Here is a 25,411-nt window from a genome sequence, read left to right as displayed (position 1 = left end):
TCATTACAATACTAACTAATATTAACTTATTTCTTTTCATGAACAGCCCTTACAGTATATTCACTAGTCCTAATAAAACCTATGCTTACAGAAGCAGAACAGGAGTGCTGTTATTCTTCCAGAGTTGAGTTCCAGACAGAAACAGTGTCAGCATAGCTCCTGTTTTACTTCCACTACCTGTTTCTTGAAATATCTTGGGACCACTGATGAAATGTCAAAGTTCTTTCAGTTCTTGCTTCATATATTGAATCTTTGTCAAAGGAAATGCCTTTAGTTTAGCTGTGGTGATATAATGGTCATATATTGCTTTCATGCAGTTATTAAACATTTGTTTTTTGTGGTTTGGATTGGCTTTGTTGTGTTTTGTAGAAAATGAAGCCACAACTATAGTGGACCATGGACCTAAACAAAGTATAAACAGTTATTACAGTTTAGGCCAATTATAATGGTTAATGAGGCTTGGAAATGTTGCTTTATAATGAGAAGCAACTTAGGTAAATGTCAAATAATCGGTCATACTTTAGAATAGGTATCCAGTATATGAGTCTTGGAATGTTAATCAATATTTAATGTTCTATATACAGGTAAAATTCCATTACAGTAATCCCTCGCTATATCGCGCTTCGCCTTTCGCGGCTTCACTCCATCGCGGATTTTATATGTAAGCATATTTAAATATATATCGCGGATTTTTTGCTGGTTCGCGGATTTCTGCGGACAATGGGTCTTTTAATTTCTAGTACATGCTTCCTCAGTTGGTTTGCCCAGTTGATTTCATACAAGGGACGCTATTGGCAGATGGCTGAGAAGCTACCCAACTTACTTTTCTCTCTCTCTCTTGCGCTGACTTTCTCTGATCCTGACGTAGGGGGATTGAGCAGGGGGGCTGTTCGCACACCTAGACGATACAGACGCTCGTCTAAAAATGCTGAAAGATTATCTTCACGTTGCTACCTTCTGTGCAGCTGCTTCCTGAAGCGACATGCTGCACGGTGCTTCGCATACTTAAAAGCTCGAAGGGCACGTATTGATTTTTGACTGCTTGTTTTTCTCTGTCTCTCTTCTCTCTCTCTCTCTCTTTCTTTCTCTGCTCCTGACGGAGGGGGTGTGAGCTGCCGCCTTCAACAGCTTTGTGCCGCGGTGCTTCGCATACTTAAAAGCCAAACAGCCCTATTGATTTGTTTGCTTTCCTCTGTCTTTATGACAGTCTCTGCTCCTGACGCGCACTCCTTTGAAGAGGAAGATATGTTTGCATTCTTTTAATTGTGAGACGGAACTGTCATCTCTGTCTTGTCATGGAGCACAGTTTAAACTTTTGAAAAAGAGACAAATGTTTGTTTGCAGTGTTTGAATAACGTTCTTGTCTCTCTACAACCTCCTGTGTTTCTGCGCAAATCTGTGACCCAAGCATGACAATATAAAAATAACCATATAAACATATGGTTTCTACTTCGCGGATTTTCTTATTTCGCGGGTGGCTCTGGAACGCAACCCCCGCGATGGAGGAGGGATTACTGTACAATGAATATCTTTACAATGAAATTTTCATTACAATGAAGTATTTTTATGGTCACGACAATTTCCCCATATGACATGAGTCTATAGAAATCTTGTTGCTATGAAATACATTCAGCAGATACTTTCATTACAATGAAGTGCCCAAAAGACCATGAAATGCCTGAATGAATCCTCCACAGAGCAGTTAGTTATGTGGTCACAGCTCAGTTGTGCACAATGCTCCCCAAACAGAAACATTGTAAATTTTCTTTGATCGTACTGTTTTTTGCTGTTTTTTTCTGTGGTTTTCAGTGAAACCTTTTGCTTATAGCTCGTCAACATTTGAAAAACATCCATTGGAATTTAACTTAATGTCACTCTCCTATAGAAATGGCAGACATGAAAAAACAACAACAGTTCATATTAGAAAAAAAAAAAAACTTTTAAATTTTTGCAGCTCTCAATTACGGCAAAAAAAAAAAAAAAAAGACGTTGCCAGTAATTCGGAATTTTGCCACAATTTTTGCCACACTGTCAACTTTTTTGAAAGACCAAGCAAAAAAAGAAGAAAAAGCTTGGGTTGCAAACATATGCAAACTGCTGCATTTGAAGCCGTCGCAAAAGCAGTTTTTATGTGGTTCAGTGATGCTCGTTTAAGAAACATTCCTATTAATACGACACTCATTCAAGAAAATGTGAGGTTTCTAAACTCTCTTGAGACCTCCTCCAACTGGACAACATGCCGAAGAGCATCCCAAAATGCGATCACAGTGTCTGTGGAAAACTGTTTATCAATTGCAGGGGCAACAGCAGGCTCATAGCTCTGCTGTGTCTCCCCGCAAAAACAAACAGAAAAGATCTCGATGGGTGATGCAAGGAAAATTGTAAATGCAGGGAAAAGTATTACTTTGCCACTAACCTAGCCAAACCCCTGCCTGACTGCTGTGTCTGTGTATAGGAGACTGGTAGATCATGCTACAATAAATAACCCTGCTGTTCCTGTTTCAAGCTGAATAAAGTTAGTTTTGCTAAAGTACCGAGACTCAGACTATTGTTTTGGGGCGCAAGACAGGGACTTATAGGACGACCACGATCTTTTAGGATTTGCTTCTGGGGCATTTCGCTGCAGCGCTGTGAGCCTGCTGTTACCCTGCCCCAGCAACGAACAAGAAATCTTTCACAGATGTGGCAATTGCGCTTCGGGGCGCACTTTGGCATGTCGTCCCGTTGGGTGGGGGGTGGGTTCCAAAAAAGTTCAGAAACCTCACAACATGAAGAAGAAGAAGAAAAGGATGATTCGGCGTCTGGTTGATAACTGAGCTGCCCACAACATGCTTCCACATTTAGATAATGTTTGCGTTGAATTCCTCCCACCTAATTGCACAGCAGTGCTTCAGCCGTTGGATTTGGGCATCATTCACACCCTGAAAGTGTATTATTGCGTGGAAATGCTGAGAATCATTCTCGTCAGCATAACTTATAAACAGGAGGAGATTAAAATTAATGTGATAGAAACTATTGAAATGATTGCAAATGCCTGGACACAAGTTAAAGAAAGCACTATAGTGACAAATACAGATTCTCATTACAACGAAATATTTTTTAGGTCCCTGGCACTTCGCTGTAACGGAATTTTACCTGTAATTAAAAAAAACTTATAGCAAGTTTTATAACAAGAAGTCTGTCAATACCTTCTTATAATGGATATCTAAAGTGTTACCAAAGAATCCTTAAGAAGTTTATTTTGTGGAATATATAAAACAATGCCAGAAGGAAAAAATAAAACATTAAGCTACAAAAAGCATGATTACCACCTAAGCAATTTCCTCCATACCTTCCAAGGAGGTAGGTGCACAAAAATCTGTCATTTATGTTTTCTGATTTAATCAATATGTTAGAAGTGCCTCCTAAATATTGCTTTATTTCAAACTGTAAAATTAACAGAACAGGGCACTCAGTATAGTCCTTGTTTCTGTAGGATATTGGTGTTAATAGAAAAGTGACAAAAGCAGTTCTAATCTATAAATAAAAAGGATATGTGCTAAAATATTCAAAAATAAAAAACAACATTCAGTTCTGTTGCCACATATTAATTTTTTCATCTCAAATCAGAACAGCCTGAGCATACAACATCTCTCCTGGATGCTCCAAATATCACCCAGTAAACAAAGCCATCTAAAAATCCATATTACTTGAAGGGTCACAAACATTCTCGATAGTCTGGCTCAGTGACTGCAACAATGAGTGGTAGAAATATTACAATAATGTGGCTCTAAGTACATGTACTACATACAAAAAAAAGCACATTTCACAGGAACTGAAAGCCGGCATTATGCTTGAGGTATGCATTAAATCAAAAGAGAAACAGGATGAATAGATGTGCGAACACAAGGAGATTGGTTACAATCACACAAAACATTTTCCCACGTGCGTCTCTAAGTCTGACATCATTTTTGCCGTGACTCCCTTGCAACGAGCGCGGGATATAAACTGCCCTTTATGTGGCTCAGTGATATGCAAGGGGCAGCCTGTACCGATACATATGTTAACGGCACATATGCTCAACAATTAGAAAAATGGCCTTTTGCACCTGTTACAATATAATTAGTTTAAGGTTTCAATGATTTCATTTGCAACTGGCGAACTAAATAGAAATGATAATCGCCAAAGCCTATTTTTGGTCGCATTTGCGACCATTTTAGTTGTAGTCTGGAGTCCTTGTGGGACCAATACGAGGTTGCTTTTGGGTTACATGTGGTCCGCGGGCAGCCATTTGAATAGGCCTCCATTAATGTAATGTGTTCACTTGGACTTTGTTCTTTGCTGGTTTAAATGGGTCTGAATTTAAACAAGCGTGTGTAAGAACTAAATTGTCAGGCTTGACTCAAACGTCTTTGTAACTTCATATACAGTACCTACCAAACGTACAGCTCAATATTTCTTGGTTATAGAGTCTTCTCCCCCAATTGAAGAAGATTGATTATTGGCATCTTTCCCACTTTTAAATGATGTAGGGTGCTAAATCCTAAGGCAACGAAAAAAACATACATTATTAGCACTGCACATGAAGCATAAAAAATTATACATTCAGCAATTACAAAGTTGTTTATTATTATTTCTGGGTTGATTCCATAAAAAGTAAGGCACATAAATATTGCCTAGAATATTACAAATGTTGGCAAATTCTGCATGCCTACATTCATCTGTTTCTAGACCCTCATTTCTACACACAAAGTTGAAAGCAATCATAGCTTATTTTAAAAGTACCTACCCCTGGCTGCAATAGTTGTTAATTGCCTTCCAGAATCACAATAATTATACCAAGATAGGTTTGTGTGGCCAATTAACCTGGTATGATGTGAAAGCAAACTGAACTTTCAGAAAAAAAGCATATTCAGAAGGAAACATTCAAATTTCACACATACAAATAAGCAGGTTATGAATCAAACTGTGTCCCTGGAGATAAAAGACATCAAGGCAAAACACCATGCAGGTGCACAATTTTTCTAATCTCTTACTTTTATTATATGTAAATTCCAATTTAATGTACATAACATAGCATTGTCTGTTTATGTGGCTGTTGTTCCTCCAGATCTCAAGTTAGTGACTTTAAATTTCCCCCATCAGTATGGGTGGGTTTTAGCTGTGTTTGTGTAACCTGGATTGATGTCTCAGCCAGGTGGCATTTCCACATCTGTGCCAGGATAGAGTCCGACTCACTCCAAACCTGAGTTGGGTAAGAAAAGTGAATGAATTTGTTATCAGTGTATTCCAAACTTAAAAGTCTTAGGTATTACTAAACTAATGTAAAAGACACAAAAAGCTAAAGAGAAAATGCTGAAAAATGTATCATAAAATGTTGGTTTATGGGGGATGGTTACTCCTGGTTATTGAAAATTATGGAATGGAAACAGGCCCTGCATTACCACTTTTGATTACAAGTAACTGCTAACAAATAAGTGGTAAACACTGGGTCTGTTTTTGATTATACATTTGTATGCAATACCTTCAGCAATACTAGGTGTCAAAGAAATAACAAAATAAAAAAAAAAAAAAAAAAAAAAATGGTGAGCAGAGAGCACTCTATTACAGTGCAGCCCTACTGTAAAGAGCCTTGAAGGGATCTTCCCATACAAACAGTTCAAATTCAAAATGAAAAACTCAGTTCTTTTCTGGGCAATTAATACCCTGGCTGTTCAGATTAATTGCACCACTTCTGCACACTGTGCTTTGAAAATTGCCATTTCAGTGTGTTTTGGTCTAAATTGCTATGAGACGGGATGTAATAAGGAGTGGTGGCTCTGAGGCTAAGGATCTGTGCTGGTATCCTGAAGGTTGCCGGTTCGAATCCCCGTCACTGCCAAAATAGATCCTACTCTGCTGGGCCCTTGAGCAAGACCCTTAACCTGTAATTGCTCCAGGGGCACTGTACAATGGCTGACCCTGCGCTCTGACCCCAAGGGGTATGCGAAAACTAACAAATTTCTAATACGAGAAATCGTATAAGACAAAATAAAGAACAAAAAAAAAAAATTGACTAAAAAATTCTGAAGAGAAAGTTATGATTGACTGAAATTTTTAAATTGCTGAATGAAAAGGAACAATGGGATAAATATGTTCATTGTGAGAAAGCAAAAAGCTTTTTTCTTATAACTTTTCAAAAAAGGAGGTTACCAAAGAGCTGAAAAAGATAAAGACTGGTAAAGCAGTGTGGCCACATGGAGTGGTGTTCGGAAATAGTGGTATTGGCTGAGGTCCCAGAGTTGAATGGTTGACAGCACTGTGCAACATGATTGTGTGTGAAGGGAACATTTCCAAAAATTTAAAAGAAATGTATTCATTCTAGTATACAAGGCAATAAAGGAGTCAATTGGAAAGAGGGTCATATTGAGTGATCAGACTTTTGGAGGAGATAATGACGTTTTGAAGTGAGTGCTAGAGGGAAAAAAAAAATCAAGCATAAAGTTAACATTAGTGAAATACATTATTGTTTCATGCCTGGGAAAGGAGGAACATGTTGTAAAGAAAATTCAGGAAAAGCATGAAAAAAATAACAGTAATAATTAAGTACATTTATATAGCACTCTTCTCGTTACTCAAAGCACTTAGAGTGTAACCACATCAACCACAGCCAATGTGTAACACTCACTTGGATGATGCGATGGCAGCCATTATTATGCCAGTATGCTCACCACATATTAGCTATTAGGTAGTAAGGAGGCGAGAGAGATAATCAATTAGAGACAGAATAACTAGGCTGTGGTGGGCAAGTTAACCAGGACAATGGGATAAACCCTACTCTTTTTGAAAAATGCTCAATGATCTTTAATGATCACAAAGTGTCAGGACCTTGGTTTAACAACTCATCCGAAGGAAAGTGCCATATTTACAGAACAATGTCCCCGTCCCCGGATCTAACTTCTAGGAGTCTCTCTGGCATTCTGATGAAGGTGGAACATGAAATGGAGTTAAGAAGAACATGTTCAAATGATCAGAAGGATGTGGGGTATGTCCAGACAGCCTGGAGAAAATGAATTTGAATATGAGGTTAACTGGAAAAATTCAAACAGATGAAAACCTGAGCCAAGAATTGAAACCATACCTCTGCAGATATGAACCAGCTATGCAAATTATGGCAAGGCAATCGTTTTTAAAAAATGCCCAAATGGATCAAACATTTTATAAAACTATATTATGTATAAAATTGTGTTATGAGGAAATAAACAAATGAGTGATACTGCAGGAAAGTCAATTCTGCACAACTGGCTAAAACTCTAATTTTACATTTCAAGCATTTTACACAGGGAGCAGGAAGTTGGTGTCTGTAAAGTGAAAATAAGCAATCTAATACTATATGACTACACCAAGGATCTTAAAATGAGCTTTGCCTACGTGTCATTTAAATTTTCTCATTCACAAATCATAATCCTGTCACAGGATATTGAAAATGCTTGTACATGTCTCACAGGCTTCATTGACTTCTTTAAAGTGATTAATTGGAGCAGTTAAATGTGCTCTCTTCAAAACAATACCTATGAACTTTTAAATCTCAAATTCAAATTTATTGTCGCAGGGGGCCAGAGAATATTCTGGATGCACAGGGTACAAAGTAAAAAAAAAAAGAATCCTAGATCAATCAGTAGTCCATTGTAGGGCACATTGGTGCACACACACACTCATTCATACAGGACCAATTTACAGTTGCCAGTCATGCTATCCTGCACATCTTTGGGATGTGGGAAGAAAACCCACAATGACAAGAGAAAAAAGGGCCAAGAGAGTGCCCAAATTAGAATTTTAATTTAGAACTTTCAAGGTGTGAGGCAGTAACACTAACCAGTGTGCTACTGTGCACACTTGAAAGGTATTTTTTATGCTAAAAATGAGTTTTAAAAAAATCATTCTTTGCCATGGTATTGCACTTAAGATTTATATTATCTTACTAAAATACTTTCCGCATTTGATTTACTAAATTATACCAAAATGAAAATAACATGGTAAAAGGGTCTGCTTTTTCATACTCAAGAAGAAGGCAGCCATTGAAATCCCTCAAGTCAATGTATTAATGGGACAATAAATTATTGTAGATTATGATCACACTGATTCACTATTGGCCAGTTTCAATGTTGTCAGTTAACATATATTTCTTTGGAATATGGGAGGAAACCAGAGTACCTAGAGCAAAAACTACCTCAACATGGGAAGAACATACAATCTCCACACGAACAGTGAAAAGGCCAGAATTGTCCTCGGGCTCTAGGAACTGTGAGGCTGCAGTATTAGCCATTTCCACACCATCCCACAGAAAAGTTAAAAAGTGAACCATCTTTCATTTAATCTTTTGTGGAGCACCTGTGGTAATAACCAGCCATGTTGAACCATTATATTTTAGCTAAAATGCAGATACCTTAAGCTTGATAGGTAGACAACATGGGTAGAGTAGGTACATATGTTGGGGAACACTACAAATAACAGCTATATTGGATTTAATCCTTCTACACAACTCACAGTCATAGCGTGCAAGTGCATGTAGAGGAAAAAAGATGAAACCTGCTCCTCAGAAAAGGCTTAGTGATGGAATCCATGAATCTAGTCCTTACAGAAGAGAAGCTATCTAAGCTGCTGCCATTTTTTTAACACCAATTCTTCTTTTCATTTTCCTCAGTAGATCTGGAAAGCCTCTTTTAAAGTTTTCACTGTGATAAAACATAAACTTAAAAAGAACAAGCATGATTTTAGCAAATTACAATCAAATTTAGAATATACGTAAAACTATATATAAGTAAAATTACATTACATTTCATGGCCATGATAGTATAAAGTCTTCAATTCACATTTAGTGTGTTTAGCGACAAAAGATATGGGAGTTTTCTGAAAGAGCATCATTGGACTTCCTGTTAACGTGTATTTTTTATTTTCCAATAAAGGGTTCTGGGCAAACGAAAATATAATCCTCCACTTCAATTAGTATTTACTGCCATGCTGCTAACCCCTTTTCCTGGGCATAATGACTTCATTTCTCACCTTCCTCTCCAAGGCCGTTTCGGTTTGTTGACTTAGACGGGTTTGTCTGAAGCCATACAGCTGCAATTGACGCTGGAAACTCTTCAGACTACTCCAGCCAAACATGTCTACGGGCGCCTTTCTTTCTGCGATTTCGTTTTTGATGAGTTCTTTGTTAATCACTACACAATTGCCAGTTGGATCCCAAGTCACTGATTGGAATTTGCCGCTCTCTACCACTTTCCACAGCTTTTGTGGAAAAGGGAGTGACGCATTGTCTGAATGCGTTTTTTTTGGAGAACATAAGACACGGGGTTGTTTGCAAGATGGATGATCAGCAAGAGCCGGATATCCTTCAGGGACCTTCACCCGATACGGTGCATCCCCACCTGCTGGCGAAGCTTGTTGCACCTTTAGTTTTCTTTTATTGTACACCGGAGATACAAGAGTCTGTATTTTCTCCATAGCTCCTGAGCAAATTGTTTCAAGTCACTGGTGTTCCGGGAATAATAATTAAATGTCAAAAAACGACTTCCCACAGTTATCCGGACCTTGACTACATCAGGTGAACCACGAGACTCAACTGAAGACGAAAATCCCAGTTCTGACGTTACAATTGTCTGCGTGTCCCTAAATGGAAACTGTAAATCACATTTACATAATCACGCCCCATTAATCAAGACCAGATTTATGTCATTTTGACGCCATATGTTTTTAAAATTTAGGTTGAGTTTGCAGCGTCAAACAGTCTTACCAAGTCAATTGTATTAATTTTCCAATAATACCAGCTATCGTTTGTATTTAACCCTACGGATGTTATGATATTAATATAATTTGACGTCACGCGATGACTTCAGGTTTTATAAAACTAGGAAGGCAGTACGGCAGGGTGGGTCTCTGTAGACTTCTTTGAATTTGTGCTTTGCATGAGTTTATAAGATCTCGATTTTTACTGCATATGAGGGAGGGAGTTGGACACGGATTTTTTTTTTAGTATTGCTGTCATCGCGTTAATAGATTTGGACTGTGAATACTATGCTATTAATTGTATTGCGCTTTCGACTTCTCCAAAACAAAAAGCAAAAGAAAACAAGATGAACGCACCACAGACAGTCTAGTCATGGGACTGCGTTTGGTGTTGTGGCTGTTCAAAAAAATTGTGCCTTTGATTTCTCGCAGCTATTTTTGTCCAGTTATTAAATGAAAATGTTTACAAAGAAGTGTGGATACTGGACAAGAACAGTGCAGCTACTCCTAGGTTACATCATTTACCCTTCTTGTCATCCAAAAGCAGTTCAGGTTTTCAGACGGTAAGTAACCGTTGTTTTTAATTGTTTTTGCTTTATATTAAGCTAAACCTTATATCCATTCATTATGTGTTTTATTTTTTATTTACATGCACAATGCAGTGAAGATGGAAGCTTAATCGGTTCCTGAAAGTGAATAAAATGGTTGTGTTAACTTTTGTGATAAAAAATGGTCATTTTTGAGTCCATGAACTGTTAAACTAGCAGGTAATTAAAATTTTTTAGATGCTTTCTTTATATTACGCAGATGCCTTTTGACTATAGTACAGGAGTTTCTCAGTGTGTAGGCATTTTATTAACTCGGTCCAATAACTGACTTTCGAAGGCAGAGCAGCAGTTCAAGAGTGGCCTAGTGGCCTGCGTCACACTGAACCTTCTCGAAATCAATCCAGACAAAAAGACTATAGTTTTCAATTATTTCGAACATTTTTTGACATGTAAATTCCAGACTGTGCACATGCTAAAATATACCGATTTCTCATGGTATTCGAAGAGCCATTCGTATTGCTTTAACGTTACATGCGGAGTGAAAAGTTAATTTTGCACAAACAGAAATATGGAAACATGGCTGAAGACAAGTATGCTACATGCTTGTTTATTTCGGAGTGCGCAAACCTAATGCCGAGCGTATCCTGTGCGATTTTTAGAAATCGTGTGCAAACGACTGCAGACACTGCATAATTATAGTCGCCAGTCAAACTGTAAGAACACGTTCTGTCCGATTGACATGCCAAGACGTGGGTGTTCAGACGGGTTGAACGGCCCAGACAGACAGTTTTACCAACACAGGAATAAAACACACACATACATATATAAACACGATGGCCACAAGCTTATCAAAATGACAACAAAGAAAAGAGATGCGCTCCTGACTATTGCCATATTGTGTTCTAAAAGTACAAAGCAAAGAAGAGGCATAAGTGGATAAGCGGATGGTTGAGGCGCGGATAATGTGGTCTGTCTGTTTTACAGAGAATTAGAGATACACAGTTTATCTAATTTACCGTTGTATGTGTGTTTATTTATTATTTCAATGAAGGTTTCTTAATTGTATGTGTGTTGCTATATGTTAGCAATAGTTTTAAATCAAAAATGTGAAAATGAGCGTGACAACGGCAATACCCAATGTACAAAATTGTGTGATTGAAGCACAATGACATTTTTATAGCGACATCAGAAATTGAGCCGTGAGATTGCTCACACCACAAGACATCCATCCGTCTGAAATTCTTGACGTGACATAAATTCTCCAGATCTTACGACAGCCCAATCGTTCGGTGTAATCGGGCATCGCTGTACCTCTTGCACTGCAGGCGAATCGACGACCAACGAAGCAGAAAATCAGTCGGCGACTGCAAATCGGGCTTAAAATGGTACCAAAATCGCTCAGTTTATGCCCGGCATTATATTTTTTATCTTACGATTGCATCGTTGAGGTTATGAATAAGGTTTTACAAAATAAATGCCTACTACATCTGCTGTGCAAATAACTGTGAATTAGGAAATTCTAAATTGGATTTTTTCTAAGAGTACAAGTGCAGTTTTATTGTTACCGATTATAACATTATACTATAGGCATACTTTATCTTGGAAGTGCTATTTTTACATGCCTTACTTCATACCAAATAGTTTTAAGTACATTCTTAATTTTTTTTTTTTTTTAATGGCATTGTTTTGGGTTGTATGGTTCCTCGATGAACCATTGCTTCACAAAGAACCACTGTATTTTGGGAAGAGTTCTTTGTGTATGAAGTTAGTTCTTTGGGCTTTGAAAAGGTTTCTAATGTGTTAGGTAAGTGGTTAAGGTTTTGGAAGCGGTGGATTGAAATCCCACTTCTGACACTGTGTGACCATGAGCAAGTCACTTCATCTTCCTGTGCATCAAATTAAAAAAAAAGAAAAATGTAACTGATTTTATCTCACAAATAGTGTAGGTGTCAGCCAAATAATAAGTAATGATAATATTATGAAATCTTTAAAATATAGTGCAGAATGCTAATAGATCAAGAAAATCTGTACTCCCTCTGTGATGTTCTCATTTTAAAATCAAGAGCCTATTTCTATTTTACAAATCATGTATTTATTTAAGGATCCTGTTATGGATCTAAAGGTTCTTTTTGGAACCTTCATGTGAATGGTTTTTTTGGGAAGCAAAAACGGTTCCTTACCCTTAGGAAGGTGCAGAGTGTAGGTACAGAGCCCTGTTGGCAATACACCCTCATTCTTGTCTATAGTTTCATATGGTGAACCTCAGCCTTTGGAGGACAGAGCAGTTCTTTTTCTCCATACACATTACAATTAGGGGAGGTCATTTGAAAGGACAAATATTAATTTGTATGCTTGTTACTTGGTAGTGTTTAATAAACCAAGTAATTTTGCCTAATTTTTAACTGTTTTAGTAACATATAGGACTGATGTGGACTTCAGTCATTTGGCTGTCTAGCAAATTGTTTAACATGTAATTCAAAATCTGTTTCCTTAATGATTATAACTATAGGATATACTTTGATGAAAGTTACTAGTTCACATTTGCTGTAATGTGTTTAATAGTTTTAACTGAAATCATCTCAATCTTTAAATAAGATGACAGTCAGAAAGTGTTTCTTTAATGAAGCACAGAGAACTCCTAGAAATATTTTGTTACCAAACCTACCTTTATATATCATAAATAAAAGTTTACTGTATTTCTCTCTGTGTATTCTTTCTTATATACCATACTTCTGTGAAATTTATCTTTATTGTACTTCCAGCTGTATGGCCATGTTCTAGGGGTGTTGCCCAAAAATGATAACAACAACGTGAGTTCTTTCTGAAGTCCTTTGTTATTCAACATTTAACGAATGAGTTTAAAGTATTTCTTTGCTGGGTTCTCCCCAGCGTCAACCTCAGAAAAGCAGCCTGTCAATGACAGGAACATCGATCCCATGTTTTTCAATGGTCAAATATATTATATTGTTGCACCAGACATGAGCAAATGTAGAAAAAAAAATCAATTAATTAAAAAAAAGTACAAAAAAAGAAATTTAAAAAAATTATGAATAATAGGTAGATTTAATCTAGTAGTTGAATATCTATAAATGGACTCAAAACATGACCTGGCCTCCTTGCAAAAAAAGACAATGGTGAGGGGCATTAGGAAACAAAGCAACACTTCACAAAAAAGGAGTTAAAACAACATGTATAGGAGCTGGCAAGAAATGAAGAAGTGTTGTTTTCTATGGTTTGTGGATGCCCCAAAGGACTTGTGCAGGCACCACATTCGCATCTTCCACATGCCCAGTGCACAATCTACAGCAGTGCATGTGTTTTGGTGTGTGGTGTCCTATCACTCCTTGGCCATGGTTTAGGGTTTCAACACTCAAGGTCTTCATGAAAAGGATAACATACTGTCTTCCAGTAACCAGTATGCAAGTTTTACTTAATATATAATCTTTTAAGTTGTAACAATGAATTATTAAAACACATGGAAATGGACTGAAGGTAACTCAAGGATTAACTAAATGTAATTTAAATCTTGAGCACATGAGGTCTGCCTCACTTTAGAGAAACCTGAAACTTGAATTTCCAAGGTTAGAATGAGGTAAATGAGTAATAAACACCCCTTTTGAAAGCGAGGATCAACTGATGTGAAAGAACATACACCCCTCCTATGAAGCAGTGCTAAGATCAATAGGAGAGTCTGCAAAACACCCTATCACCAAGGCGGCATTCAGAAAAATGGGAGAGTCAACAGGAGTCAGAAAATGTTGGTGTTACTAGTTCATTGGATGAAATGATAAAATTCTGCATATTATGCATATTAAGTGTCAGATAACATAATGTATTAGATGAAGTAATGGTAAAGAACAGTATAAAAGCAAATTAATTGTATTATTGATTGCTCACTCCATGAACTGAGACATTTATAAATAAAGAAACGTTCTGCATTCTGATGTGGGTTACGTGACTGCCTTCCTTTGAGACAGAGTATAGTTTTTTCCAAAACTGTGACGTGATTAGGAAGAGGCTCAAGTGCTCCAGAGAACAGGGCGAGACCCTGGGAAATGGCACAAACATAGCGCCTTTTAAAGGTAAGCATTTTTGCTATTAAATTGCTTGCGTCAGTTTCACAGGAATTTCGTCCTTCCAAAGGAGATGCAGTAAGAAGCTTCTCCAACAGAGCGAAAACAGTGTGTAAAAGAATAGTGAGGGTGCAGAACTGAACTGGGGGATTATTGTAAATACGTTTGTAAATAAAGGGAAATCCTACAGATGGTGGGAGTATAATGTTGGAAGAAAGTCCTCAGGTACTGCTTCACTATGAGTTTACTCTCCCAGTAAAAATAGTGAAGGACTGGCAGAAGGCAAAAATCCTGATTAATACTGCTTCAGTGGGTTACCTGGATCGTCAGTTTATAGTTGTAAAGAAATTTTGACCCGATCACTGTGGAATAGCTCCGCACCTGCCACCTGGAAATCCTATTGAATACTGCTCCAATGCAAAGGTCTGGAGTGTTTAGGGTCAATTTGGTAAATGGCTTTGTAAGAGTATTGTAGATAATCCAGGATATGCCACTGATTAGTGGATACCAGCCTGGAGTTGAATGCTTTACTTCAAAAGAACCAGCTCACTTTGGTGAAGTTATTTCAGGATAGGGAATACCGGCCTGGGGTTGAATGTTTTACTACAAAAGAACCAGCTCACTGTGAAATTATCCCTAGGAGGCTTCAGGAGAAGTGTCAAATGGCCTTAGTGGAAGGCTGCTTTGATGAAAATGCCAAGGAAGTATTCAATTAGGGAGGTCTGAGTTAATAGGTTACTTAAAGGAGAAGTGTTGTTTTAGCATAATTAATGTAATTTTGTATATGTTGAAGTATAGAGTTAAACATTAAAATCAATAATTCACTAGCAAGACTGCAAATACATATTAAATTAAGACTATAAATACACATTTCTAGTGTCCTGCCCCTGAATGAATGGATGGTGGTTCGAGAATCTGAGTTTGGTAGGGACCTTCAGTATCAAAGCAGCGAAATTGGCGTGTATTTCCTGAACTGTCTCGTAAGTGGAACTTGAAGAGAAGTGACCCCTGCTGGATGCAAATCAACACTCTGGAAAAGATGCAAAGAACATCTCGGAAGACATCAACGAAAGAGTGTGCAAGAGAGATTATGGATAAAAGAAATCAATGTTGTTAACCACAGATAAATTTTAAAAAAATTTAGTTTAAAATACTGTAGTGTTTAACTGACAAAGTAACAGAACCTCCCTTCTAAAAATTGGTGGTGCTGCACTAGTTACCTTGAAGACATTTTAAATACGAATAGATTTTAAATTATAATGCATTGATGCATGTGACACATTGATTTCTTTATTCATCCACTCCTTGTTTATATGTAATTTTTGCAAGATTACTTAGCTGATGGAAGGTTTAGTTTTATGTCTAGTAATTTGACATTCTAATGAAACATTCTGGACACTGTTAAAATTATAAGCGTAAGGTAGGAATGTATGTGCTAATTTCATTAGTAGTAAAATAATAACTTTAAAGAAACATATCTGGGATATGCATAAAGAAACTGTTTTAGCTTCAATACGACATGTTACGAGATATTAATAGAGGTGTTTCAAGATAATTTCTGCTGATCTAAATAACTTTTGAAGCAATTTAAGGGTCTTTATGTGGGAAAGGGTAAAATATATTTTATATTAATTACCCTGCCAGCATTAGACAAAGTAAACTATACATTTATTTTGAAAATGATTTAAGATCTTAGACTACACATATTTGAACAATATTTTATAATTAGAAAAATTGGAAAGGGAATGTGAATCCTAACTTTTCTAGTTTATTTTGATCTCATTTTTAAAATAATTAAAAAATTACCAGTCCAGAATATGGAATTCTTCCTTCTTCCTTGTATTCTACTTGCTATGCTGACTGAGAGATATTCACTGAAGGACACTGCTATCATACTACCATCCAATATAAAGGGGGGTTAAAAAAATGCCTGCCCAGATTCTAGTTTAAGGATAAGGGGTTAAAGTCCTTTCCAAATTCTCTTAATTTCTACAAGAACCTCCATAGAACATGGCTCTTTAACTAATAACCTCCATACCACTCTGACTTCTTTTTTTATTTTGCTTTTGTTTTCCACTCCTGGACATATTTGTGTTCTCTGTAGGAAAGTTATAACATTCAGCTCTTATCAAGTTGTATACTGTATTAATTGGATTGGTTTCAAGGTCCTTACTGACAAATACCTTCTTGATCCACATTTCCTCTAAAAATAATAAGTGTCAATGAGGGGGAGTTTATGATGTGTTATAGTAAATTAATTTTAGATTAATTTTAATTTTTGAGCTATATTTCATAACAGCAAAGGTTATGTGCCAATAGTTTGAATATTCTGATACAAATTGAAATTGATACAAATTGAATGTCTTTTTTCCCTTGACATATATGTATATATTAAGTTTGACTTTATTTTATATTGTCATGATTTATTTGTTATGATGAATATGTTTTTAATTGAGTTTGCAATAATGGCCAAGCTAGATACAACTATAGAGGAAAATTTATATTGAGGGATATATTTTGAACATAATTCAAACAAGGAATGGAAACTTGTGCATTGTGCTTACCACCTGCAGAATTCACTTTTGACCATTAAAAAAACAAATTGGCCAAGATACAAGCAGAAACTGGATAAAGTGACCGTATATTTTACCACTAATGTCATTTGTTGATAAGGGGTACCCCCAACGAACAAGGCCTAGTACCTCATAAGACATTAGTATGGCATCTATAAGTGAATTTCAGCAATTACAGATAAAGTATTGCAGTACTGACTAACACTGAGTAAAACTGTCAAGTCTTTATACTTACAGGTAGCAGCTTCTTTTCTTAGTTCATTGGAGATAACAGCACTTGAATTTGAAGCCAGAGACTGAGCTGTAATAAAGGTCTGCAAAGAAAGGAATTGTCCAACTTCAGGGGGAAGCAAGCCATACCAGAGAAGGGATTAAGCCGTGGGCCAGGCCATTGACCAACTGACTACTGGACAATATACTAAAGAGATCATGTGTCCCTGCTGCTAACAACTCAAGTGTGCTGGTGACAGTTGATGCTGAAAGATCATTGTCCCGGATCGTAGAGGGCAGCCTGCATGGTATCCAGACCAAAGCCCCGTTTATCAGATTTTTGCAGTGGCCCTTTTGGAATGGTGTTAAGAGTAAAGCATATCACCAAGCTATACGTGAGAACAACATGTTTCCTTTGGTATCCATATGAACCCTGGAGTCATTATTTGAGATATTATCTTGTCCGCCAAGTCTGAGGCCCCTTTGGCCTATTGGTACGCCTTGTCTGTTTTGGGGGTCTCCCATGCTAACAATACATACAAGGCCTCTTTCTGCAGCCTAATAGCATTCCCCACCTCCGGTATCTACCATTGGGTCCTTGGGTTGTCACCTTGAGAGGCACTTATGGCCTTCGGACTGCAGCTCTTGGCAGCCACTTCTACAATGGACACTTTGAACAAAGCCCATTCGGACTCTGTCCCCAGCCTCCCCTGGGATGTGGAAAAGCTCTTTTGAAGGTTGGAGTTGAAAGTCTTCTTTACACCGCTCAGGTTTAGATCAGGGAGACCATTTATCCTTATCATGCATCTCCAGGTGTCTCCATTGTTACCTACGTAGGGACTGAAGTGACACAACAGAACTATAGAGTATCCAGTTGGGATTCTTTCCATGATTCCTTCCAGGCACTCCAAGAAGGCCAGATACTCCAAACTGACATTTGGTACATAAGCTTATATGGCAGTCAGAGTCCTGTCCTCCGTGACCTTCAGCTGCACAAAGGCAGCCCTTTCATTCTCTAGGACAAACTCCAACATGGTATCAACCAAGCAGAGACTCATTAAGAAACACACTCCTATCCAACACTTTTCACTGGGGCAACTCCAGAGTAAAGGAGAGTCTAGCCTCTTTCAAGAGGTTTGATTCTAGAACCAAGCCAGTAGGTGAATGTGAGCCCAATTAAGTCTAGTTGGTAGCGCTACGCCTCACCCACCATCTCTGGCTCCTTTCCCCCAAAAGGAGGAGACATTCCACACCCCGAGAGTCAGTTTATGTGTCTGGGTTCCAGTCTGCCAAGGTCTCTGCCATTGACTGCTGCCCAGGAAACATTGCTCCTGGCCCATATTTGTCCTGCAGGTGGTAGGCCCACAGGAGCCCTCTCAAATATGGATATTTAAATTCAGGACTGCTGGAGTCTGGAGCCTATCCAGGTCACAGTGTCAGCAACGTAGTAAACAAACCTGAAGGTGGTCCCAAAGTAGAGGTGTTTGGTAACAGTTAATTACAAAATAAAAACAAAAGTAGAGCTGTATGCAAACAAGAGAGGGCAGAAGGCAAAAGCATCCCATACAGGGCTTGTATAATGGATATGTGCACTATATGACATTTATGCTCCCACTTCATCAAAAAACACTTTACTGCTTTGTATTAATTCATTGCAAGGTTTGTGGAGTTACAGTTGTCACTTTTGGAGATGTAAAGAATTTACTGTAGGTGACAAAGGAAGTGTGGAAGATATTGTTATTTGATAAACTGAATGTGCCTATATTAATAATACAAAGGTTATATTTGTCCACACAGTAGTCTGTCTGAAGCCAGACATATAATATACAGTATATGTATGGAGATGACCTTGAGTGAATTGTGGTTAAAAGTGGGTGGAAACAATTAAGTAGCTCTCTTGAGTGTCACATTTCTAAACCAATCCAAAGCCTAGGAGCAGTGATTTTGAATTTCAAAGATCAGAGGTGCTCTCGTAAGCCTGTTCTGACAGAAGACAAGCTTGTGATTATGATGAACAGTCTACAGCCGAAAAGACTCCTCAAAAATACATTAGACATTTAAATGTGTGTTGCGTGTGCGGAGACCACATTGCATGTTTTAAAAATAACCTAATGCAAGGGAAAAACCTTTCTGTAGCATCAGATTTATACATTGTGTCACACACGTGCGATTGGGAGGCAGCTAAAGGGAGAAGCATCCACTTGCAGAGCCACAGCACCATACGTCACCGCAGTTTCAGGCCCGCAGTTGTAGACCCGCAGTTTTAGACCCGGAAGTGACGTTACCATTTCTAGGCAAGCCGAAAACAACACCTCCATTTATCGAACACAAGTCTTGGTTTTTAGCACGAGCGCAGCATTTTCGAGCACAAACAAAATATGACAGAAAACAGCACGGCATTGTTATTATTCCTGTTATTCTTAACCATAATTATAAAACTGTACATTTTGCAAAACGTTTTTCAAAACAGTTTAAAAAGTTAACGTTACGTTTACATGTATGTAATCTTTGGCAGGCGAGTTAATTGTTAATGACTGCAACACTGGTTACGGTGGTTTGCCTCATAAAAACTGGGGAAATCGACACTTAATGTTGCATTGTCAGCAAAATACGATAAAAATGCATTTTGCCCAAAGTTCAGTCTATGTTCTTGATGAACGGAAAATTCCCAGTATTTTAAGACGATATTTAACTTAAATTAAGATCTTTTAAGTTCCGTTTTATTGTGTGTTATATATTTTATAAATTGTATTTATCCAGCCATCCATCCATTCATTTCCTAACGAATGTTATCGTAGTGTTTATTTAACTTTTAATTCTTTTCTTTTTTGGGGGGTGGGCGCGACTTTTGTAAATGAAAATGAAACAATAAACATATTCCTGTTCGGTTAAGAAGTGAGCATTAAGTCTTTAAATGAGAAAGTAATCTACGGATAAGCTTCAAAATTCTACACCACTTTATAATAAATTATGTTTTCTTATTTAGCCAGTGAAGTAATGTCAAATGATGTTGTTTTTAAGAATGCTGTGAAATTAAAACCCTTTGCCCAAATTGAATGTTCAGAATTTGGTGCATTAGTTAACAAGTCTAAATCTTCCTTCATTTTTTTTACTACATTTGTGAAAGATCTTTTACTTTCTCTCTGGTAAGCCACATTTAAGTATTATAAATTAGTTTTCAAATCTTGGATATGTATCTACATTATTTATACTGGCTAATAACCTCTTCTTAAGGTAAAAAAAATCTTTTTAACTGTGATCTATCAAATTATAGACCAATTTTCTAATCTTTCTTGTATTTCTAAAATTTAGAGAAAGGTGTAGGTAAGCGGTTCTCTATATTTTTGCAAATAAAAGTAATCTCTTGTAACATTTTTACCCAGGTACTGCATTAGTCAAAGTATTCAATGATTTGCAATCCACTGACCATGGTTGCATTTTTAGGCCCATAGTATAGCATCTACAGTAAGTGCCACATTTGATACTATAGACCATGATATTCATCTGATCAACTACATGAACCATCTCAGTGTTCTAAAATAGAGGTTTACCTAGTAGAAAGTAGATTCCTTGAAATTTTCATTTGTTGAAATCTAACAAAACAGAAGTGCTAGTCATTGGTTCGAAAGCTGCCTCTATCACTCAAGATACACTAATTCTAAACTTGGGTATATCTACAGTGAAAATTATGATCTTTCATTTGATACACATACTAAATATGTATCTAGAGTAGCCTTCATTTTACTTAAGAAATATTGTAAAACTTAGATTATGTTAGCATTCCATGATGCTAAATAACTTATCTGTGCTTTTATTACTTCTACATGGATCACCGTAAGGCTTTGTGGCTGATAACAGACTTAATTTAATTCAAAACACAGTGGCTGAAGAGCTTACAAGAGCCAGGAAATATGCACAGTATATATCACCCCTGTTTTGCTTTCTTTTTATTTTCTTTCTGCAAATTTTGTATTTCGTATTGAATTATTAGGTACTGGTGATCACCTGTATCATTTTGCATAGTTAAGATTAACAATATTTGAAAAAAATAAGTGTTCATAAATGTTCTCTAATTTTGATCACCAATTTATGTGTACATGTAATATTTAAAACAATGAGGTTGATATTAATTACGTTTTAAGTTTCTAAGCATTGCAAATTTTTTTTAATTAATTCAAGTGTGTATTGTAAATATTTAAGTTATTCACATGCAAAATGCAGTCACACTAATACTGATAAACAACACATGCCTACTTTAAGAAGTTGTGCTTGTATTCTGCTTACATCAAGATTTTCTTACTCTACCTAATTATCAGCACATATTGGATATTTACATTTGTATGTGAAAGACTTATTTGTTTTTGTTACAGTAACAAGACAAAACGAATATCTTCAGGCACATGGATACTAATTAAAAACAAGGTTAGTTTATAGGGATGTCATTGAGAGGACTACAAGTAATGGTCATTGTTTTGTAACTTGCAGTAGGTGATATGAATCCATTTCAATTTCGGAATCTTCCACAGCAGTTGGTTGGGTGAGTGGATTGTGGAGTATTCATGTTGATGGTGAGAAAATCAAAGAAACTTATTTTTTAGGTTGGGAATACTTTAGAACCACTATAAATACAATGGTACCACCATTGAGAGAGACGTGAAGAGAGCAAACCAAATGAACAACTTTTTTAACAGGTTTGACCACCCTAACCCACTCTCACTCTCACCTCGGAGTACTGCACCCTCCACACATCCTTCTGCTGATACCAGCATAGGAAAAACATCCCCACCCATAATAACAACAGCGCAAGTGAGCAGAGAGCTGAGGAGACTTCGTGCCAGCAAAGCAGCAGGTCCAGATGGAGTATCGCCACGACTGCTGAAGGTCTGTGCATCGGAGCTGGGGGGTCCTCTACAGCGCATCTTCAACCTGAGCCTGGAACAGGGGAGAGTCCCGAGGCTTTGGAAAACATCTTGTATCACCCCAGTCCCAAAGGTATCACGTCCTAGTGAGCTGAATGACTTTCGGCCTGTTGCTCTGACATCACATGTGATGAAGACCATGGAGAGGCTGCTGCTTCACCACCTTAGGCCACAGGTTCAACACGCCCTTGACCCTCTGCAGTTTGCATATCAGGAGAAGGTGGGAGCGGAAGATGCCATCATCTATATGCTACACCGATCCCTCTCTCACTTGGACAGAGGCAGTGGTGCTGTAAGAATTATGTTTCTAGACTTCTCTAGCGCCTTCAACACAATCCAACCTCTGCTCCTTAGGGACAAGCTGACAGAGATGGGATTAGATTCATACCTAGTGGCATGGATCGTGGACTATCTTAAAGACAGACCTCAGTATGTGCGTCTTGGGAACTGCACGTCTGACATTGTGGTCAGCAACACAGGAGCGCCACAAGGGACTGTACTTTCTCCGGTCCTGTTCAGCCTATATACATCGGACTTCCAATACAACTCGGAGTCCTGCCATGTGCAAAAGTTCGCTGATGACACTGCTATCGTGGGCTGTATCAGGAATGGGCTGGAGGAGGAGTATAGGGACCTAATCAATGACTTTGTTAAATGGTCCGACTCAAACCACCTACACCTGAACACCAGCAAAACCAAGGAGCTGGTGGTGGATTTTAGGAGGCCCAGACCCCTCATAGACCCAGTGATCATCAAAGGTGACTGTGTGCAGATGGTGCAGACCTATAAATATCTGGGAGTGCAGCTGGATGATAAATTAGACTGGACTGCCAATACTGATGCGCTGTGCAAGAAAGGACAAAGCCGGTTATACTTCCTTAGAAGGCTGGCTTCCTTCAACATCTGCAATAAGATGCTGCAGATGTTCTATCAAACAGTTGTGGCGAGCGCCCTCTTCTACGCAGTGGTGTGCTGGGGAGGCAGCATTAAGAGGAAAGACGCCTCACGCCTGGACAAACTGGTGAGGAAGGCAGGCTCTATTGTTGGCATGGAGCTGGACAGTTTAACATCTGTGGCAGAGCGAAGGGCGCTCAGCAGGCTCCTATCAATTATGGAGAATCCACTGCATCCATTAAATAATGTCATCTCCAGACAGAAGAGCAGCTTCAGCGACAGACTGCTGTCACTGTCCTGCTCCACAGACAGATTGAGGAGATCGTTCCTCCCCCAAACTATGCGACTCTTTAATTCCACCAGGGGGGGTAAACGTTAATATTTAACATTATACATAGTTATTGTCTGTTTTTTTCACCTGTATTATTATCATTCTTTAATTTAATATTATTTATTGTATCAGTATGCTGCTGCTGAAGAATGTAAATTTCCCATTGGGATTAATAAAGTATCTATCTATCTATCTATCTATCTATCTAAATAAATTGCAGTAAGTAGAGTGTGCACTGTACTGTATGCAAATAGATTAAATATTAATTTGAAATAATTATTCTGTGTGCTCCACAATATGCTCTGCACCTTGTCTTGAATGCGCCATTTGACTTCACAGCTGTAAGCTTTCACTTATGTCTCTGATTGTTTGTTAATATCTGTTACTGGTTTTAATATTCTTTGTTTTTTTCCCTCTGCATGGCAGTGTGATTTACCCTTGATCAGGAGGTGCTGGTGCTTTATTCTATTGGAGAATTTTGCTGTTGGAAGTTATCTCTTTCTCTGTGGCTAACGTGTGAATATTTCGTACAGGACAAAGGCGTTCACTAAAGGTGAGGAGGTATACAGTTAATATCTAATATTATTTAAATGGGCATGTAGAAATACATGTTTTGTTTAATTCTCTTTGTGGTCTTTTATCTAAAGGAACCACTAATAAAAAAGGACCTCCACACTGCAGTAAAGTGGTTGCGCCAACATAGACGGTTGTTCAGAGGTGCTGTGTCTGAGCCCCATTTTCTGGAGATGGAGGAGGAGGACCAAAGCCGAGCTCTCCAGGACATCATCGATGCAGTCGAAACTGAAGATTTAATTTTGGCAAAAGAACCCTTTGTATTTATTTTTCAGTTTAGGGATGATATGGAACTTTTCACTCAGGAATGTCGGGATAAAATGAAACTTAAAGTAAACTGCATATTTAATGAATCAGTATAATTATTGTCTGTTGCTACATTGATTGTTACTTGTATTTTATTGTGCATTAATACTCTATTGATTTCAGTTTATAATACTTTGATTTTTCTGTTTTCCTTTGATGGTGGATAGTTTTTGAAAATAAACAATTTAACTGCAAGTCTTTTTTTGGGTCTGCTGCTCATTTTGAAATATTGATATTAGTTCTTCTTACTTATGTTAGTATTTTTAAAGCCCACTTAGTGCTATCTAAAGGCTCTTTTAAAATAATTTTTAAAAATATTTCATCACAGAACAAACACGAAAATTAGTAAAAATGTCTCCTTTTGGAAATAATAATGTAGTGTTTTTTTTATGAGGGTTTCCTTGGAGGACAGAAAATAATTTTGTACAGCAGTGAAAGATTTGAGGTCTTGGACATTATGAAGATGCTGCTGTGCAATAATGTAATATTGTGGTTTTATAAGTCACTATACACATTACTGAAGTACACTCAATGATAGTTTTACATAGCCTCACACTTCAGTCCTTCACAAATACAGTAATTCACAAACATTGTATTTTAATTTCTCTTTGTGAAGCATGAAAGGTAATTGTGTTGAATCTCAATTTATGATTACATTTTTTCTACATATGTACTATTGAGGGACTTTTTTTTTTAAATCAGATGGTCACTTTATTTTAACAATCAATGTAAATAACTTGTTTACTCTTTACTCTCAGATCACATTCTGTGTGTTTATCAAGCAGAACTTAATATTTTCATTTTCTACACAATACTGTAATAACTGTACAGTTCACTCAGTGAGACACACAAACACACTCACTATGCATACACACTACAGGTGCCGTCATTGGTTCCTCTGTGGATTGGACTGTTGAATTAACACAATGGCTGTACATGCTGGGGTCTTTGGCACATGTCGTCCCAGTAGCATGTGAGGTGTCACCAATGGTTTACCCTGCTCCTCCAAGATGGCTCTGTCTCCTTCTCCCTGTTCCAGTCTCGGTTCAAGGTTGTCCAGATGACAAAAGTATTTTTTAGGAGATGTTCAATATGTTGAAAAAATTGCCTGTGGCCAGCATCCAGTGTAATGTTTTGTCTAAATTCTCCACTCCTCTTTTTGTAGCATTATAGTCCATTATCATTTCTGGCCATGGAATCTCCTATCCCTGTGCAGGTTACATTGTGCACCAAGGAT

General features: G+C 37.6%; 1 protein-coding gene and 1 long non-coding RNA gene across 2 annotated transcripts; one reads left to right on the top strand and one right to left on the bottom strand.

Moving 5' to 3' along the window:
- Positions 1 to 8,807: 8,807 nt before the first annotated feature.
- On the bottom strand, positions 8,808 to 9,585 carry LOC114649695 (heat shock transcription factor, Y-linked-like). The gene has a single exon (XM_028799149.2). It carries the CDS (start codon positions 9,463 to 9,465, stop codon positions 8,983 to 8,985), a length of 483 nt encoding a protein of 160 aa, XP_028654982.2. The 5' UTR covers positions 9,466 to 9,585; the 3' UTR covers positions 8,808 to 8,982.
- An 11,532-nt stretch (positions 9,586 to 21,117) lies between these two features.
- Positions 21,118 to 23,968, top strand: LOC114649694 (uncharacterized). The gene is made up of 3 exons (XR_003715864.2): positions 21,118 to 21,573; positions 23,722 to 23,848; positions 23,943 to 23,968. It is a non-coding gene; the product is annotated as an uncharacterized LOC114649694 (long non-coding RNA).
- Positions 23,969 to 25,411: the final 1,443 nt, after the last annotated feature.

Source organism: Erpetoichthys calabaricus, chromosome 3 (assembly GCF_900747795.2).
Source record: "Erpetoichthys calabaricus chromosome 3, fErpCal1.3, whole genome shotgun sequence".
NCBI classification, from domain to species: Eukaryota; Metazoa; Chordata; class Cladistia; order Polypteriformes; family Polypteridae; genus Erpetoichthys; species Erpetoichthys calabaricus.
This window is presented reverse-complemented; position numbering and strand designations above follow the sequence as displayed.

Excerpts from the sequence above, each read along its gene's own strand:
- LOC114649695 (XM_028799149.2), bottom strand. The coding sequence starts at position 9,465 with ATGGAGAAAATACAGACTCTTGTATCTCCGGTGTACAATAAAAGAAAA.